General features: G+C 33.1%; 1 protein-coding gene across 1 annotated transcript; it reads left to right on the top strand.

The window, feature by feature from the left end:
• Positions 1 to 3,755: 3,755 nt before the first annotated feature.
• On the top strand, positions 3,756 to 6,544 carry LOC120082971 (subtilisin-like protease SBT1.3). Its single transcript, XM_039038431.1, has one exon. It carries the CDS (start codon positions 3,981 to 3,983, stop codon positions 6,300 to 6,302), a length of 2,322 nt encoding a protein of 773 aa, XP_038894359.1. The 5' UTR covers positions 3,756 to 3,980; the 3' UTR covers positions 6,303 to 6,544.
• The last annotated feature ends 12,926 nt before the right edge of the window (positions 6,545 to 19,470 follow it).

The following is a 19,470-nucleotide window of genomic DNA, read 5'->3' as shown; positions in this document are numbered from 1 at the left end:
AAACACCAACTGTAAATGGTACTCTCAACGTAATAATCAAAGTACTGACGATTAACTTTGTCAAAAAAAGCCTTTCTTTGGACCGACTATTTTTCACATGAGCAATCCTTATAATTGTCACATACTCATTACCACATGCATACCCACAATTTGGCCAAATAATTATCTACCTTTGGACCAATAATTATCCGCATAAATTCATGAATATGTACATCTTATATTTTAGAATTAAATTAATCTAGATAACAGAGACTACTTTGGTAACATGTTATTTTGACCAATTCAATCTAAAATATAAGACATAATAATATAAAAATATTATTGTACAAAAATAAAGGAGGAAGAACACCAAATAGTCTTTACCAATATTCACTTAATAATTGCATACACATAATACAATCAAAGCAACATAAACATGTGAATATCGCCAAATATCATCAATCAAATTTAAATTTAAATTCACCGAATATCAATCAAATTTAAATTTAAATTTACCACATTATCAATCATATTTAAATTTAAACCGCAACGTGATCAATTAATCTTGAATCCACAACATGATTATTCAAAACTTAACTTAAATTCACAATATGATTAATCAAATTTAAACCTAAATTCACAATATGATTAATTAAATTTAAACTTAAATTCACAAATGATTAATCAAATTTAAGCTTAAATGCACAAAATCATTGATCACAATTTAAATTTAAAAATACAAAATTATCAATCAATTCATAATTAAACAATAATTACCTACAGGATTGATTAATTTTGATTGATCCAGTATTAAAATATACAACTTATTCGATAAAATTTAACCTTAAAACCCACTTAAATTCATAGAATTCATCAAATTAAAACCAACTTAAATTCACCGAATTTATCCAATTAAAACCCACTTAAAATCACATAATTGATCAAATTAAAACCAACTCAAATTCAGATTCAACAAGCTCTTTTGATTGAAAATTCATCGGTGGAAAACCATGATAACTATAGTTGGTGACTTTTGATCAAAACCAACGTCGGCGATTTCTTTAATACGGATCGACCCCAAAAAAAAATTGTGGCCTAAGGTTTTCATGTGTGTTGCGATGCCCTTTTTTTAAAAAAAAAAAAATCTTTAATCAACTTTAAAAGAAATCAAAATTGAACCAAATCCCAATGAAAAATAAATATAAACCAACGATCCATCATGAAATTCATGCTCTGATACCACTTATTAGCATAAATTCTTAATATCTATATTGAATAGATAAATCTTAGGATCATTCATGCCAAATTGTCAAGAAAAATATACCGGATTCCATTGCAAAATTGATGATAGCTTCAAGATGATGATGGATGACTATGGTCTTCCTCAACCAAAACTGAGTGTTTATTGTTTTGGTATATTGGGAACCATAGCCCTAAGGTCTCTAGTTTAGGGTACCTATTAAACCCTAATTAATTAGGAATTGATTTATACCATTAAATCTATACTCAATTAGGAATTTAGGGTCTTAATTAATTAGATCACATAATAGGGTTCAATCTAATAAATATAATCAATGTGATAAATTATTAATCTACATACATAATCCATACTTTAACATAGTCCATACTTTAATTAAATATATTATTATTTAAATATGTCTAACAAAACAACGTGGTGGGAATGGAAATAATTTCACCCACAAGCAGCAAGTCCTCTATATTGGCATGTTTTACTTTTAGATTTAGGGCCTTAATTATGGTATAGGATGTCACAGTCACAAGAGGATTAGAAGAGAATTGACAATTGATAAAATTCCATTTTATGAGTGTCTAAAAAGAAGAAGATTGAAGTGAAATGTTACCCTTAAAAGGTGATATGATTTTGACTGAGTTAAGTTTCCTTTCACACATTAAAAATTATGCCTATTATACATTAAGGATTTGTTATCTTAAAATATCACCACTTTTAAAAAAGGAAAGTAATCCCAAGTTTCTATCTCAAACATAAATTTTGTTCATTTATTTCCATCTTCTTGTGACATGCACAAATATCTATATTATAAGAATAAGATACTCCTTTTATTTATAGTATATATTTTTTTTTTGAAAAAAATTATTGACGTAATAACTAATTAACGAAAATAGTACTTATACTATAATAATGTATAAAAATTTTCTAAAATCTTATTCAAGAATCCTCATACTAAGATAAATATTTTTTTTCTCTACTTCTAACCCTCGTTTAGGTTAAAATATCATTTTGATTTTTTAGTTTGAATTTTGTAACTTTAGTTTATATACTTTCAATAAATCTTAAATTTATTCCACCGAAATTAATTTTTATCAAAATTGGTTCAATGATAAAAATAATTTTTATGCAATAAAATATAATATGTAAATATGTTTGTAAAATTTATAGTAAAAATCTAACATTTAAAAATATATAGATTAAAATTGAACAACTCTAAAATATAGATACCAAAATGATATTTTAACAATTTAATAGTAAATCCAAACCTTAAATTCTACTTTTCTTTTTTTTTAAAAAAAAACAAGTCAAGTAGATATTAGTCAAGTCGACGTAGAAAATGTTATTGTCGGTTTTCAATGTTAAAATATAATTTATTCACTCCTAAAATTTTTTGTATTTCAATTATTTACTAAAGAGAAGGCAAAGGAGTAAAAGTTATTCCATATGAAAAGGACTAAAATTTTTAACAATTTTGTTATTCCTAATGAAAGTGAAAACAAAAATGTTAAAAATGGAGAATAGAAATTCATAATTATAATGGTCATGGCAAAAAAAAAAAAAAAAAAAGATTTTTTGTACGGATAGCTTTTTTTAGGGGCAAAATGAAAAATGGCTACTACCTTTTACTTATATTAGCATCTTGTGAATTTACTCATTCGACCCTAAAACTCATCTGCGCGTTGTGGTTTATAAGTTTTCTTGATACTCGATACTCGATATACTTGATCCTCAATACTTTATGCTCTATGCACTATGCTTTATGCTTTATGTTATAAGATCTATGCTATATACTAGCTACATGCTACTCGATCCTCGATACTCGATACTCAATACTCGATGTTTCATACTTGATGCATTACACTTTATGCTCTATGTTACATGCTCTATGCTATATATTAGCTACATGCTACTTGATCCTCGATACTCTAGGCTCTATGTTGTATGCTCTCTTCTTGATTCAGAAGTTCATTTGATGTTCGATGTTCTAATGTTATATACTCTATGTTTGATGCTCGATTTAAAGAAACACACAAAGAAAGGGGAAAAAAAGAAGAAATACACAAAAAAAAAAAAAACACTGCAAAACGAAGATAATATAAGAATAATGCATTAGAATTAAAATGGTAATTTTATACCATGATGACATTAACAGAAGGATAAATTTTATAGNTGCATTACACTTTATGCTCTATGTTACATGCTCTATGCTATATATTAGCTACATGCTACTTGATCCTCGATACTCTAGGCTCTATGTTGTATGCTGTATGTTCGATTCAGAAGTCCACTCGATGCTCAATGCTCTAATGTTATATATTCTATGTTTGATGTTTGATTAAAAACACAAAGAAAGGGGAAAAAAAGAAGAAATACACAAAAAAAAAAAAAAAAAAAAGACACTGCAAAACGAAGATAATATAAGAATAATGCATTAGAATTAAAATGGTAATTTTATACCATGATGACATTAACAGAAGGATAAATTTTATAGGTTTTCAAAATAGTATCCATTTTTCATTTATATCTTTTATTTTGCATCTATCCCATTTTCCCAATAAAAACAAGGGACCATTATACATTACCAAATTAACTTCTCACCACCAACACTGAACCCCTTCTTCAATTTTGGCATTCATGAAACAACCACTCTCCTTTATTACACTCACCTCCAATATCAAAGCTCCTCCATTCCTTCTTCATTTCTCTCAAACAGAAGAGAAAACCACCCCTTTCCTCTGTTTTCTCCAAAATGGCCGATACCCTTCTGAAATTGCTGTGTTTGCTGCTGTTTTTTGACTGTTTGCTTCCTTCAACCGCTCAGTTTCTGAAAATTTATGTTGTTCAAATGGATAAGTCTGCAATGCCGGACTCATTTACTGATCATCTTGATTGGTACTCCACAGTGCTAAGCAATGTGGTTGTTAACCTTGAGAGAGAAGGTAATGGGGGAGGAGGTGAACAGAGGATTATTTACAGTTACCAGAACGTTTTCCATGGAGTTGCAGCTCGATTGAGTGAAGAAGAGGCTGAGAAACTCGAGGAAGAAGATGGGGTATTGGCCATTTTTCCTGAGATGAAGTACGAGCTTCATACTACCAGAAGCCCCAGATTTCTTGGGCTTGAACCAGCTGATAGCAACAGCGCTTGGTCTCAGCAAATTGCAGACCATGATGTGATTGTGGGAGTGTTGGACACTGGGATTTGGCCGGAGAGTGAGAGTTTCAACGACGCTGGAATGTTGCCAGTGCCGGCGCATTGGAAAGGGGAATGTGAAACAGGGCGAGGATTCACGAAACAGAATTGTAACAGGAAGATCGTTGGTGCCAGAGTGTTTTACCATGGGTATCAATCTGCAACTGGGAAATTTAACGAACAGTTGGAGTACAAATCGCCGAGGGATCAAGATGGACATGGAACTCACACGGCAGCCACCGTCGCTGGGTCTCCGGTGGCCGGCGCGAGCCTACTTGGTTATGCATATGGAACGGCCAGAGGAATGGCCCCCGGAGCTAGAATTGCGGCTTACAAAGTTTGTTGGGTTGGTGGCTGTTTTAGCTCCGATATTTTGTCGGCTGTTGACAGAGCGGTGGCGGACGGAGTAAATGTTCTGTCCATCTCTTTGGGAGGTGGGGTCTCTTCTTACTATCGCGATAGTCTCTCCGTTGCAGCATTTGGGGCAATGGAGATGGGCGTGTTTGTTTCCTGCTCGGCCGGAAATGGAGGGCCGGACCCTGTCAGTCTCACAAACGTATCACCATGGATAACCACCGTCGGCGCCAGCACAATGGACAGAGATTTCCCGGCCATTGTCAAGCTCGGCAATGGCAGAACAGTCACAGGCGTTTCACTTTACAGAGGAAGAATCATAATTCCAGAAAATAAACAATTCCCAGTTATATACATGGGGAGTAACTCTAGCAGCCCTGATCCGAGCTCGCTATGTTTAGAAGGAACTTTAGATCCCCATCTCGTTGCCGGAAAAATTGTGATATGCGATCGCGGAATTAGCCCTCGGGTTCAGAAGGGTGTGGTGGTGAAAAATGCAGGTGGGATTGGGATGATTCTGTCGAACACGGCGGCGAATGGGGAAGAACTTGTCGCCGATTGCCATTTGGTACCGGCAGTCGCCGTTGGGGAAAGAGAAGGCAAAGCAATTAAACAGTACGCATTAACGAATCGAAAAGCGACGGCGACTTTAGGGTTTTTAGGGACAAGATTGGGGGTAAAACCTTCGCCGGTGGTGGCGGCGTTTTCATCCAGAGGACCAAATTTCCTCACACTCGAAATCCTCAAGCCAGATCTGATAGCTCCTGGCGTTAACATCCTCGCCGCTTGGACCGGAAAAACAGGGCCGTCGAGCTTGACGACGGATACAAGAAGGGTGAAATTCAACATTCTTTCAGGCACTTCAATGTCTTGCCCTCACGTCAGTGGCGTAGCGGCTTTGATCAAATCGAAGCATCCCGATTGGAGCCCGTCGGCGATCAAATCGGCACTGATGACCACCGCTTACGTCCACGACAACACCTATAAACCTCTCAAAGACTCCTCCGGTACATCACTGTCGAGTCCGTACGACCATGGCGCCGGCCACATAAACCCTAGAAAAGCCCTCGATCCTGGATTGGTTTACGAAATTCAGCCACAAGATTACTTCGATTTCCTCTGTACCCAGGATTTAACCCCTACACAGCTTAAAGTCTTCTCCAAATATTCGAACAGATCATGCCATCGCCGTCTCCCCAACCCTGGAGACTTGAATTATCCGGCCATCTCCGCCGTTTTCCCTGAGAAAACATCTGTCACTTCCCTGACCCTTCACAGAACCGTCACCAACGTCGGCCCTGCAACCTCGAATTACCATGCGGTGGTGACTCCGTTCAATGGGGCCGCCGTGAAAGTTGAGCCGGAGAGTTTGAACTTCACAAGGAGGTATGAGAAGCTTTCTTACAAAATCACTTTTGTGACGAAGAAGAGACAGAGTATGCCGGAATTTGGAGGGTTGATCTGGAAGGATGGAACTCATAGAGTGAGAAGCCCCATTGTCATCACTTGGTTGTCGTTTGTTTGAATTTCTCTGATACTTTCATCAATTGTCAAAGTTCTTTTTCATTTTCTTAGAATCTTTTTGTTGGAGACAGTCGGAAACAGGGGACTTCAGTTTTCTTACTCTCCATGGGGGAAGTTCATGGCTTTTGCAATTGAATTTGCTATTAAAATTGCTCATTTTCAGACAAAAAGCAAAAGAATACTATTAATATCCATGTATCTCATAGAAAATTATATATATTAATATCAAGTTCATTTCACCTGTATTTGTTTTACATTTATCTTCCTAAAAATAAAGGAAAAAAAAACTTGGATGCAATTCTGCTACACCTATTTATTGTATATCCCTATTTTATCCAATTAAAATTCGTCACATGATATTTTATATTTTTTAGAAAACTATTATTATTATTATTATCATTTCTTTTTTTTTTTCTATGTGTTAAAGAAGAAGGAGCATGGACTTAAGTGAGTATTACTCAAATTAAAGTAGTTAAATCTAATATCAATAATTTCATTGGTAGTTAAGATATTGCCTAAAAATAATAGTTAAGATATTTCATCTTCCAACAAACACACACGGAAAGATATCTCTACCCTAATAAAAAGTTCCAACTTTTAATTTGAACCTATTTTAGTAGGTAACATTCAAATGTTAAAATTAACTCGGTTTTTTTTTTAAAAATATATATTTTGTTACAAATAAGAGGAAAAGAATTTGATTTCTTTTTGTTTTTTTTTTTTTGTTCAAAAGTTGTGGTAGGAGCGACTTTAAGAGAAGGCACCAACAAAATTACCTATGTGGGCATGTTCATATATATGGATACGTCCAGATACGTTGTAGATACGGATACGTGATTTGAATTATCTGATTTTTTTATTTTTATTTTTAATTTTTAGATACGCATATCTGCTTCATACGTGAAAGAATACGTGCGTCCATTTTTTGTTTCAAATTTAAGCCCAACCATTTAAAAAGTCAACCTACAACCCATTTTATTTTAGTGAATGTTTAGGAGTGATTTTAAAATCATCAAAAAAAACATTTTTTTCATTTTTAAAATCACTTGAAAACACAATTTTAATTACTCAAAATTAATTTAATTTTCAATACACTTTTAAATACAATTTTCATATGATCAAAATTAGTTTTGAAGAATTAAACATGTTTCACGGTGATTTTGAAAATGACAAGAGTGATTTCAACCATTTTAAAATTACTTCCAAACATAAAAGTTCACTTAAATTGAGCAATCCAAAACAAAATAAATTTAAAATGATCAAATATAAAAAAAAAATTAAAAAAACCCAAAACGTAATTAAATCATCATTCTTCCCTTCGCTCTCACTATTTAAATCATGTTTCACATCTCTTTCATCCCCAACTTCATTATTCATTCTTCATCTTCTACTTCTTTCCTACCGTCTACTCTAATCACTCAACAATTACTCGACGTTACTGGATTTTTTTTTTCAAGTTTTCACTCTCTTTTTGAATCTATTATAATCTAACTTAAAAATATGTATTATAGCAACTAATTAGACATTATATATATATATATATATAGCAATGAGGAATCTCATGCAGCCCAATTTTTATCTAGTAAGAAAAAATAAAAAATAATTCAATTTTCTTAAAAAAAATTCTTTTGTCGTATGAAAAATTTTGATTGGTCAACCACACATATAAATGTTGCAAAGACAACACTAAGTATTTTTCTATATTCTTAACAAACTATGATGGTAACTCAATAATCATTCCATTAAAGGAAAATATTGGAATATTTAGCAAGAAAAGACCAATATAGATATTTAGTTTAAAAATTGTCCACAAATCTCAAAATTTTCATGCTATATTGAGTATGTTTGGTTTGATTTTTAAGGGTTTAGTTTAGAGAAAATAGATTTTGAAAAAAAAAGAGTTTATAGAATAGATTGTTTGAGAGAAACATTTGAAATCTACTTTCAAAAAAATGATTTTGAGTGTTTAATGGTTAATTTCTCCTTAATTTGCTTAATATATAAAATTACCAAAATGTCCTCACTAGTCCTCTACTTCACTTCCACCATGGTTGCCATCGGCTACCATTGGTCTCCAAGGACACCTCTGGCAACTATAGTTGGCAACCTATTCCAACAAAACTTCTAGTAACCATCTCCAGCAACTAACTCTAGCAACCACTATCAACAACCAATTTCAATGTCCACCATTAATGACCAACTCCAGTGACCTTCATCGACGATCAATAAAAGTGTTTTTGAATTATTAGTTCATAATTTTTAATAGTCATTCATTAGTATCATTTAACATTCATAAAAATATTTTAGTATATAAACAATCAAACAAACTCGTAAATACAAGTGCTTTATTTTAAATAATTTTTAAATGAAAATGACTTTTTAAAAAACACATTTTTTTTTTCTAGTCAATTCAGTTAGAAATGACTTTTGGGCTTAAGCCCATTGGAAAAATTAGGGAGAGTGGAAAAATTTGTCCCACATTGATAGATTTAAAATTACCTAGAGAGTATAAATATCAAAACATTTTTTATGAAAGTTTGAAATGTGTTAATGGTGGAAGTAATGGTTGGAGGTTGTAATTTATTTTACCACATGGTTGGCCCTTTCTTATTTGATTAATGTTTTTACGCCCATGACCGTTCATTTTTTACGGACCGTGTTTTATACTATTAAAATTGGCTTTCAATTTCCTAAATTTTTGCTCAAAGGCTCACTTTTCAGTTTTACACGTTTTTTTAACTACATCTTGCAATAAGATTTGAATTTGATGATCTCTCAATCATCACAATTTTACACGTTTTAGCTTGTAGAGATGGTTGTTTTTTCCCCCCTTTTTCCAAACATTTCTTCGTTTCGTTTCTTTTATCGTAAGCTTTCTAGTTTGTGCTCTACTATAAGTTGATTTTAAAGTAAGCATCTCCAGTGATAGTGAGGCTTCTTAGTTTTGTTCTTATTTATTATTATTATTTTTTTATTATTAAGATATGTATATTATCTACTATTACAGATTTCATCATAGTTGTTTGCAATATATATCTTATTACTTATATATTTGTTCGTGGTCATCATCATGTCAATTGCTAGTATATACTCGAAATATACAAATCTTTTGCAAATAAAAAATTGTTATATACAAAATATATTCTTAGAATTTTTTTAGTGCTGAGGTGGAGAATTGAACATTTGATCTCAAAGAATGGATGTCATATCAATATCACTGGATTAAATTTACTTTCGATATATTCCTCGAATTATTAAATACACCCTTACATTGAAGTAAAGATATACTAACACATGAAAATTTTGGGCATAACTATAAAGAAAATAAAAGATAATGCATTGACAACCATTAAAAAGAAATCTTAACGTGGGAGGATTTGGTCTATTGAAGGTGAATAATATGGAGATATTAGTATGGTCAGATTGTCTACATTCTTAAAACCTTGTTAAGACCAAAGAGGGAAGTGGAAAAGGAGGAAAAGCTCTCAGTTTAATTCTCAAACCCTTCTCTTGTCGCTTCTATGAACCCCTTAATCTGTCTACCTACTTCAGTGCCCTCTCTCTATCAACACAGATGAAAAGGAAACCCTCTCTTCAATTTCTTCTCTCTCTAGCGCGCTCCCATGGATTCTTGGTTCAAGAGGAAGTTTTTTTTTGTAGTGCTCGTGGACAACACGTGATGCTAAGCTGTCTGCTAGGATTTGTTGACCTATTGATCATGTGGTAATTCAGTCTTTCTTAACACTGAAGTTGTATAGTTATATTCTATACAAAAGACTAAAATGAATAAAAAAAAAAACCCACACTATTTTTGCAAATAATTTTTAGTCCACTTGTTTTTTTTTTTGCAAATAATTTTCCAAAATGCCTTAGTTTTATACTTAATCCCCGTTTTGTCTATTTGTATAAAATAATAGGGAGTTTAGACATTTCTAAAATAAGAGTTGAATGTTAGGGCTACTTAGGTAGTTAGCCCTTTCAAGTTCAGGTACATGATTTAAAGACAATGATATATATATATATATATATATATTTTAAATTTTTATTATTAAAGAAGGTACTTTTCTCAAACTATTTTTTCCCCTTCAAATTAGGGTATTATAATAAGTTAAAATAATAAAATGAGTGGATTCTATACAATAAAATAACAAAATCTTATTGATTATGTGGATAAATATTAAAAACGGTAATGCCCTCGATATTTTTCCGGTGTCTTAAATATCAATGGGCGATTGTCCCAAACAATAATTTTAATGGCCCACCCTCTCTGTTTGGTTCACAATTTATGGTCCCTTTCAAAAGGGGTACCAGATGAATAGTTGAAAATATACACGAGATCCAAAATTTCTCTGTCTACCAATAAGTAAATTATTGACAGCTATTATTGATAGAAAATTTACCAACAAGTAGTTCAGTGTAAATGAATGATGTTGTCATCTTTTTAGTACATGCGCGCTCATATAAATTTTTGGGACGGTTTAGAACGCTGAGTTGAAGTAGGATGTCTGAAGTTTATATGTCTATGGAGTTCATATATCTGTGGAGTTTAAATATCTGTGTTTGGGATGCAGAGTTATTTAGTCTGAGTTCATATGTCTATGTTTGGGGTGTAGAGTTGAGTTCATATGTTTGGGTTGTGATGTACTTTTTAGAACTCTAAATAATATGCTTTTATGATTACTATTTTTGTTTTGAAACTTTTTTATTCAATAATTCTACCCATCTCTATTTGAACAAAATTAGAACAAATCTCTATTTTTCACTAATTCTTGCTGGAAAATGTTCCAGGAAAAAAATTTCATTTTATGATTTTTTTTTGTTACATGTTACATAGTTTTCGACTACATACATACTTTTCATTTGAATATTTTTAACACTCATTTGATATGTGAATTCATTATGTATAAATATTGCACTTAATGTAGACAATAATATTTTTATATAATCAACAACCCTACAACATACTTTAACAATCATCAGTCTTATAGTGGTCGGACGTGATTGTTGAAGTTGATTAACGAAGATGATTTTTGCTAGAGTTTGTAGTCGGAGGTAGTTGTTAGAACCTGAAGTTGGTCACATGAAAGTGTATTAGAGCTGGTTGTCGAAGTTTGTCATCAGAAGTGGTTTTCGAATCCCGAAGTTGGTTGGGCGAAAGTGGTCATCGAAGTTAATCATCGAATATGATTTTCGCTGGAGATTATAGTCGGAAGTGATTGTCAAAGCCCAAAGTTAATCGCATGAAGGTGGTATTAGAGTTGGTTGTCGAAATTTGTCGTCGAAGGTGGTTTTATAAACCTCGAGTTGGTCGTCGGAGTCTCAAAGGTGATCATCAATTTCATTGGAGTTTGTAGTCAAAGGTGGTTTCAAAGCCTCCAAAGGTGGTTGTCGGAGTTGGTCATCGGAGTTTATTGTCGAAGCCAATTGGTCGTCGGAATTGGTAGTGCGAAGATGGTCGTCAGAGTTAGGTCATCGGAGTTGGTCGTACGAAGTTTGTCGGAGCTCGGAGTTGGTCACTAGAGCTGTCATCAGAGGTGGTTGCTGGAGTTCGGATTTTGTCGCTAGAATTGTCATCGGAGGTGGTTGTCGGAGCTTGGAGTTGGTCGCTAGAGTTGCCATTGGAGGTAGTTGTCAGAGTTCAGAGTTGGTCACTGGAATTGTCATCAAAGGTGGTTTTCGGAGCTTGGAGTTAGTTCTCAGAGTGTGACAGTGGCAGATGGGTAGAGCCATTGAAAACATGGGAAGAAGGGTGAATTGGTAAAATATACCAACTCAACTCCACCAACATTTAAAGTTGGTGGGCCAAATTGGTATATTATACCAACTAAACTCAACTCATGTTGGTGAGCCAAACACCCCCTTTATTTTATACAAATTCCACCATAAAAATTTCTAATATCAAAGTATTAAAATGAGAATATGAGTTACTATGATTTGAGATATGAACTAAATTCAATATTTTGGGGGTCAATTTTATGTCACCGATATGCTATACTCATGTCCATCAATAGTTGCACTCAGCCTTATCACCACCGATATCCTCGTTGTGCAACTTTAGGCACCAACTCTAGTGGCCAACTCTGACTACCACCGTCAACGGCCAAGTTTGGTGACCACTAATGGTGGCCACCTCCACCAACTACGATGACCATTATTTTAAATTATCACTACTACAAATTTGGCTTTATTGATGCAAGAGTTTTTTGTTTTGTTGACGCTTATGACATAAAACTAGCAATACAAGTTTAATTTAGAGCTTAAAAATTACTATTATATATATATATATATTAATGGTTATAAAAAGTAAATAAATGTTTATATTTTAGTTGACGCACAAAAATATCAATAAAAAAATTTGTTAACACAAAAGTACGTAACTTGCTTCAAAACAGTAAATTCTCGATATTATGATTAGTTCAAAGTATTTTATAGTTGTTTTTTTTAATAGTAATTTGACATTTATAAAAATATTTTTAGCATATAAAAAAACCAAATAAACTTGTATATAAAAACACTTTTGAGAAAGAGTTGCCAGAGACATAGTGTTTTTATTATAAACAGTTTTTATAAAAAGTGTTTAAATGAAATTGATTTTTTAATAAGCGACACACTTTTGGGTTTTGTGCCCTAAAACTCGTTGATAGTAAATGTTATTAATTGATCATCATCGATAAAGAGTTAAGATTTTAATTCAATAAATGGTATTGTTTGTGTTGTTTGTCTATTTTGTCTTAATAACCCTAAATACAATAAACTAACATCCAAGGCCGCCTTATGAGTCATGAACTGCATGTGGAAATATACAGGGATCAATACTCAGATACAACCTGAAGGGTCTACAGTATAGGGATTAGACTGGGTACCTTATCTTGGTAACACTATGGATACGACCCACTTTGTATTTGATATAAACGGAATGATCCAACGTATTTGTGTAGTTGACATTCGAGTGGGGTATCCTATGTAATGAGTTTGCATAAGACTGGACCGTGAAATAGTAACCACTAGATGTAAACCCGTTAACTAGTTAGGTTCATATTTCAATAGCATCACCTAGGAAACTTAGTCTTAATCCTGAGTATATTATGAACTCATGTTCATGAGGGATTGTCCTTTGATTTGTATGGGTGAGGGTGACCAGTTTGCCGTCCTAATATGCCTACCATTTTGGGGACAAGACCGAGTGAGGAGTTGGGAACATAATAGTACAAGCCTTAAGGGTATGCATATAAGTGTTCTCTTAAATGGTGTCTCCGGGACTTGAACAAAGGGTCTTGCCCTCTCATTGGCTCGAGAGGGGTTTCTGTTTATTGGTTGGATCATAAACAAGTTGTTCATTAGAGAAGCACTAGTACTTAAGGAATCAGAAGTAGCCTAAGGGTAAAATGGTAATTTGACCCAATTAGAGTTACAAACACTCGTGAAGGATTAACTTGTTGTTATTGGTCTATATCCATGGACACAAAAATATAGCTGTAGTGAGAAGAGTGTAGCTGTAGGTTTTCAGTAGAATGTACCTACAGTTAACGAATATTGGTTAACTTGGTTAACGAGTTTAGCCAATTAATCTCATATCATTGAAGCTTTTGATCTACAGGTCCACTAGGTCCTCTTGTTCGCTCACTAGAGGATATTTAAAAGGGATGATTTGAATTATTCAAATTAATTTGAGGAAACCATATATTAATGTGATTAATACATAATTGATTATGGATATGATCTATAATTCAAATTAGATCTGCAAGTAATATTTGAATAAGATTTAATTAATTAATTCAAGTGAATTAGATTCACAAAGAATTAATTCATAGAAAAGTATTGTACATATACATACGATGTTTATGATAATTAAATATATATTCATTAAATTAGATTTAATAGTTATTTAATTAATGTGCAAATTAAGTTAAATAAGTGTTATTTAGTTGTGCTGATTAATTAAATAAGTATTAATTAATTAATTAATTGTGGAAAAAGGGAAATAGAAAAAGAATTAAGAAAAGGGATTGACCCTTCTCTATATAAAGACCTCCCTATATCCCTTTTGGGAGACACTGACAATGATACTGACAATACACAACACACAAGTGTGATTGTGCAAAATTTTCCCAAAGCCACAGAGAATCCTTTCTACTCTCCAAAACCCTTTTCTCCTCTCCCTCTCTCAATAGTTGGATACCACCTATCCTATTATTGGAATCCTAGAGAATAATGAGGTTACTCTCGAAGTAGTGTTCAAGATTGTTCAAGAAATCGTTTATGATCAAGATCATCAGAGGAGCCATTCGTCGGAATTTTGAGAGAATTGTTCGTGAAACTTGGAATCTACAAAGGCAAGAATGGTTCTAATATTTTTCCCTAAAGCATGCTATATTGTATGTTTATATTCTACTTTATTATATTGAATTTTTTTATGTAATCGAATTGTGGGATGCAAGGTGTTCTCACACAAACACTTCCGCTGCAGGATATGATCCTTTCAATTGATAGTAGAGCCAATTTCTTGCTTCCACGTTCTTCGAATTTTTCAAAACAAAATCAGTTTAGAGGTGGGTTTAATATTTTGCATTTGGAATGTTTGAATGTTGATTTACAAGATTGGATGTTTTCGATTTTGGCACGTAGATTATTTTTAATTTGATTAACTTGTAAGTGCCCGTTGTATTTTTTGGACAATTAATATCTTGCTTTGAGTCTATAAGTCTGTGTCAATCAAAAGAGCAATGATTGCTAAAGAGATCAGGAAGAAACAGAAGTGTTCAGGCAAGTTCGGAGCAGAAAACGATGTGAACAGCAACATTCAGTCGCTCAGCGTCATGACGTTGCTATCGCAACATTGCAACGTTGAAAGGCAGACGCAATGCATTGTAACGCTCCGAGTTTAATTTAATCAATTAATTTTCGATAGAGTATGCAGCATTGTATGCAACGTTGAAAGGCAGACGCAATGGTTGCAGCATTGTAACGCTCCAAGTTTCGATAGAGTATTGGCGGCACACGCGAGGATAGTTTAGCTACAATTGTTTTGACCTAATTCCCTTCGTATTATTTAATTAATATTAATTAATAAATTAATATAATAGTTATATTAATTTAATCAATTAATTTTACACTAGGTTGCCAAAATTAGTCCAATTCTGATGTTTAACTTAATTTGATTATGCATTGGATGGATGTTTAAATTAATCTTTAAATTCATATTACATATTGTATGCCATATAGATTAAAAAATACTCACCTTAGGATAAACACATACGTTCATCATAAATAAATAAAAAAGGTAATATTTTATAGATGCATGATTAAATTAGCATTATAGTGCATCATGATAAGTGTTATGTTAGTGATGTATGGTTAATCTAAGCATGTCCATGCATCATACTATATATTAAAATTGTTATAATAAATAGTGGAATGATATATGTGAATGCTTGTTTTTCATGTATGATTTATATAAGTGTTATATTTATCAAATGAAAATGGAATTTGTATTGAGCATAACATTACTTAGATAAATACAGATGTTGTATTTAATTGATGTCTTTAGATGTAAATTTATAGGTTTTAATAAAGCATTAAAATATAAGTGTTATGGTTTTAGTGAGATAGTTTAAAATCTATAATTAAGAGTTGCATTCAAACATAGGTCCAAATTAATTTTAAATAGTTTAAAATTAATCAAGCTAGACTTAGTTGTTTCTAATGGGATTAGGAATAGGTTAATCTTTTTAATCGGATTAAAATGAATTTAATTAAAGATTAAATTTTCAAAATAATTGTCCATAAGGGACCTTTGCCTAAGGAAGGTTCTATCTATGAGGGGGTATTTAAGCTGACGAAAACAGAACACCTAGGAACTGACATGGAAGGTGAATTGGACAAATATTTTATAAGCATGCAATAAATGATTGATTTTATTAAAAGAGTTTAATAAATGAAATCAAGTAATGTTAAATTATTCAATATAAATGTTACATTGAGAAAATTTAAAGGGACTTAAATAAATTCATTAGTTGGGTTTTAACTAAGTATAATAAAATCCTAAAAGTATTAGAATACTTTAGTAGGAGGATATTGGTATATGTGATATATCAAATTTCAACTCTCATGTCCCTAAGAGTTCACACCGTGATATTTATGCTCGACTTTGTGTCGACCTGGGCGCGGCCTCCTTCTAAAAAGTGTTTGCATGGGCCAATAACAAGGTGAATAGGGTGACTCCAATAACGACCAGTTTGCGGTGTCCGGTCCTGACCCCCGAAGCGATCTTCTTATAGTTGTGGGACGAAATCCGGTTCCTCTTTCTCTTTCTTCGAAAATTGAAGATTGAAAGGAAACCTAATTGAACATCTTTAAAAGTGTTCATAGTAAGTGGGAGATGGATGCGTGTCAATCCTACGATCTCCTACATTAGGTTGTACTGTGAGATTTCTATGGTTCGTCTGCATGTCGTTCTAGAGAGACCATCCCTTCGGAGGGCTTGATCATAGGGGTCGGAATAATGCAAATTTCAATAATGGATAGGGTTCTTAGGTTAATCTTCAACAGTTGTCTTTCCTTTCGGTAATCTGTTGAAGCATACCTTTGAGATTAAAAAATTGAAGGGTCACACTTACGAGATGAATTAAGTTAGTTAATGAATCTTTGACCAAAACAACGGTAGCTAAAAACTATAGGAATAAGAGTTATTCTGGTGTTAGTGATTGGCTGAGATTGTCTCAATTCAGGGGATGAGTAACTGATCACCCTTCGGTGGTTGTTGCTTTAAACCTCTGAAGTATCGTTGCAAAAACAAAATTCAATAGTTTAATTAGGGTTCTATAATTACATATGTTTTTACTAAATTGATTGGATTATAAGTAATGGTTTATGACAAATATAACTAATAAGGTCAATTGATTGTTGTATGTTTCAGCATGTCTTTCACAATCATATCTTTGCTTAAAAACGAAAAATTTAAAACTATGCGACAGGAAAATCTAACCTGAATACGATTCTGGTTATTGATGATCTTCGATTTTTCTTGATGGAGGAATGTCCTCCAGTCCCAGCTCGAAATGCATCCAAAGCATTGAATGATGCTTATGACCATTGAATGAAGGCCAATGATATGACTCGAGTCTACATCTTGGCAAGTCTGTCTAACGTTCTTACCAAGAAGCATGAGGCCATGATGTTTGCACGCCAGATCATGGAGTCCCTTCAAGAGATGTTTGGACAACCATCTATTCAAATTCGGCACGAGGCCCTAGAGTACATTTACAATATGTGAATGAAAGAAAGCCAATCAGTGAGAGAACGTGTTCTTGATATGATGGTCCAGTTCAATGTCGCTGAAATGAATGGTACGGTTATCGAAGAGCAGAGTCAGGTGTCTTTAATTTTTGAATCTCTTCCGAAGAGTTTTCTTCAATGTCGCAACAATGTGGTTATGAACAAAATACAGGACAATCTCATTATCTTTCTAAACGAGTTACAAACTTTTGAGTCCCTTATGAAAGGTAAGGGACTAGTAGAAGGAGAGGCAAATGTTGCCCATTCCAAAAAGTTTCATAAGGGTTCATCCTTTGGAACTAAGTTTGTTCCTTCGACCTCTAGTTATAAAAAGATCTAGAAAAAGAAAGGAGGGGAGAGAAAGCCTCCCCCTACTAGGAAAGGTAAGGGCAAATGCTACCACTATAATGTGGATGGCCATTGGTGAAGGAACTCTTGTGAGGAGAACCTTAAGCGGAAGCAGATCGTCCAAATTCCAATAATTATCGAATACTAAATTTACAGTAAACATACGATAGATATGCATTTAAAATATATTACAACATGCTTTATAAGAAAAAGGGTTTCAAGAATTTCACCTTTGAAGACATTTTTCTTCATGAATCCTCCCTCGAACGAAATCAACAATTTCTTGAAGACCTTCTTCAAAAATTTTCTCGAACCAAAACCCGGACACAACCACAAAAGAATCCTCGGTATTCTCAGAGTGAAAACCTAAGAGTGGTAGGCTCTAACTATTTGGTTTAGAGGAAAAGTTTAGGGGGAGGAAGAGGATTGAGAATTCTCTCAAGAACACAAGAACACAGAAACTTCTATAAAACTCTCAATCGTTCAACAACTTCAACGTAGAAAAAGAAGAAAAACTAATTTTCTTTTATTCTCCTTTTTGCCATAAAAAATATAACCATCCACTAAAGTGGGTGGAGAGAAAAGATGGGGAAGGGAGTTGTAAGTCCCTTCCTTATTATTCAAATAATAATAATATAATATAAATATATATGATAACTAATTTATCATATTATATTTATATTAAATTATATGTTATATCAAATATAACATATAACCTAGAGTTTTAATATTGTATCACATACATATAAACTATAGTTTCTTTTCTCTATTTTATGGCATTTAATATAATAATATAATATAAATAAATGTGATAACTAATTTACCATTTTGCCCATGTAGTTACATCTAACTTCTTAAGGACCGTTGATCCCTCTAATGAACAATAGATCATAGTCCCACTATGACTAAACCCCTCTCGAGCTAGGAGAGGGTGTGGCGCCATATTGTTCAAGACCCAGAATCACCCCTCTCAGGCTTGTGTAGCTATATTTCCAGCTCTCCATTAAGACAAATCCCTAAAATGGTAGACTTGTTGAGTCGGCGATTTGACCACTCTCACCCATATAAAACAAAGGACTGCCCTCATAGGTAGGAGTTCACAACTCACTCAAGATTGAGATCATGTTACCAATAGTCATCCTAGTGTAATGTAAGTCTCTATTATGAACGACTTTATATAATGAGACTAAACATTTCGTGGTCCGATCTTATACAAACTTATTTTTATAGAATATCCTCCCTCGCATGTCTAATACATGAATGATCAGGATCATATCATTTGTAGTACTTTACAACAATTGTAACACCTATAAAGCGGGCCATACTCGTAGTGTCACCAAGATAAGATACCCAACCTTATTCATCTACTACAGACCATTTAGGTTATCACTTAAACATGATCCACCCATATATCTCCACATGCATGTTTAAGGTACAATGATAACCTTGGATTTTTGTTTATTGGTTTATGGTTAATCAACTAAAATGATCCACCTGTATGTCTCAATGTATACGTTTCTATTTCTTGTTTAATTAAACAATCATAC

This window comes from Benincasa hispida, chromosome 1 (genome assembly GCF_009727055.1).
Source record: "Benincasa hispida cultivar B227 chromosome 1, ASM972705v1, whole genome shotgun sequence".
Lineage (NCBI taxonomy): Eukaryota > Viridiplantae > Streptophyta > Magnoliopsida > Cucurbitales > Cucurbitaceae > Benincasa > Benincasa hispida.
The sequence above is the reverse complement of the archived record's forward strand: the minus strand, read 5'-3'. Positions and strand labels throughout refer to the sequence as shown.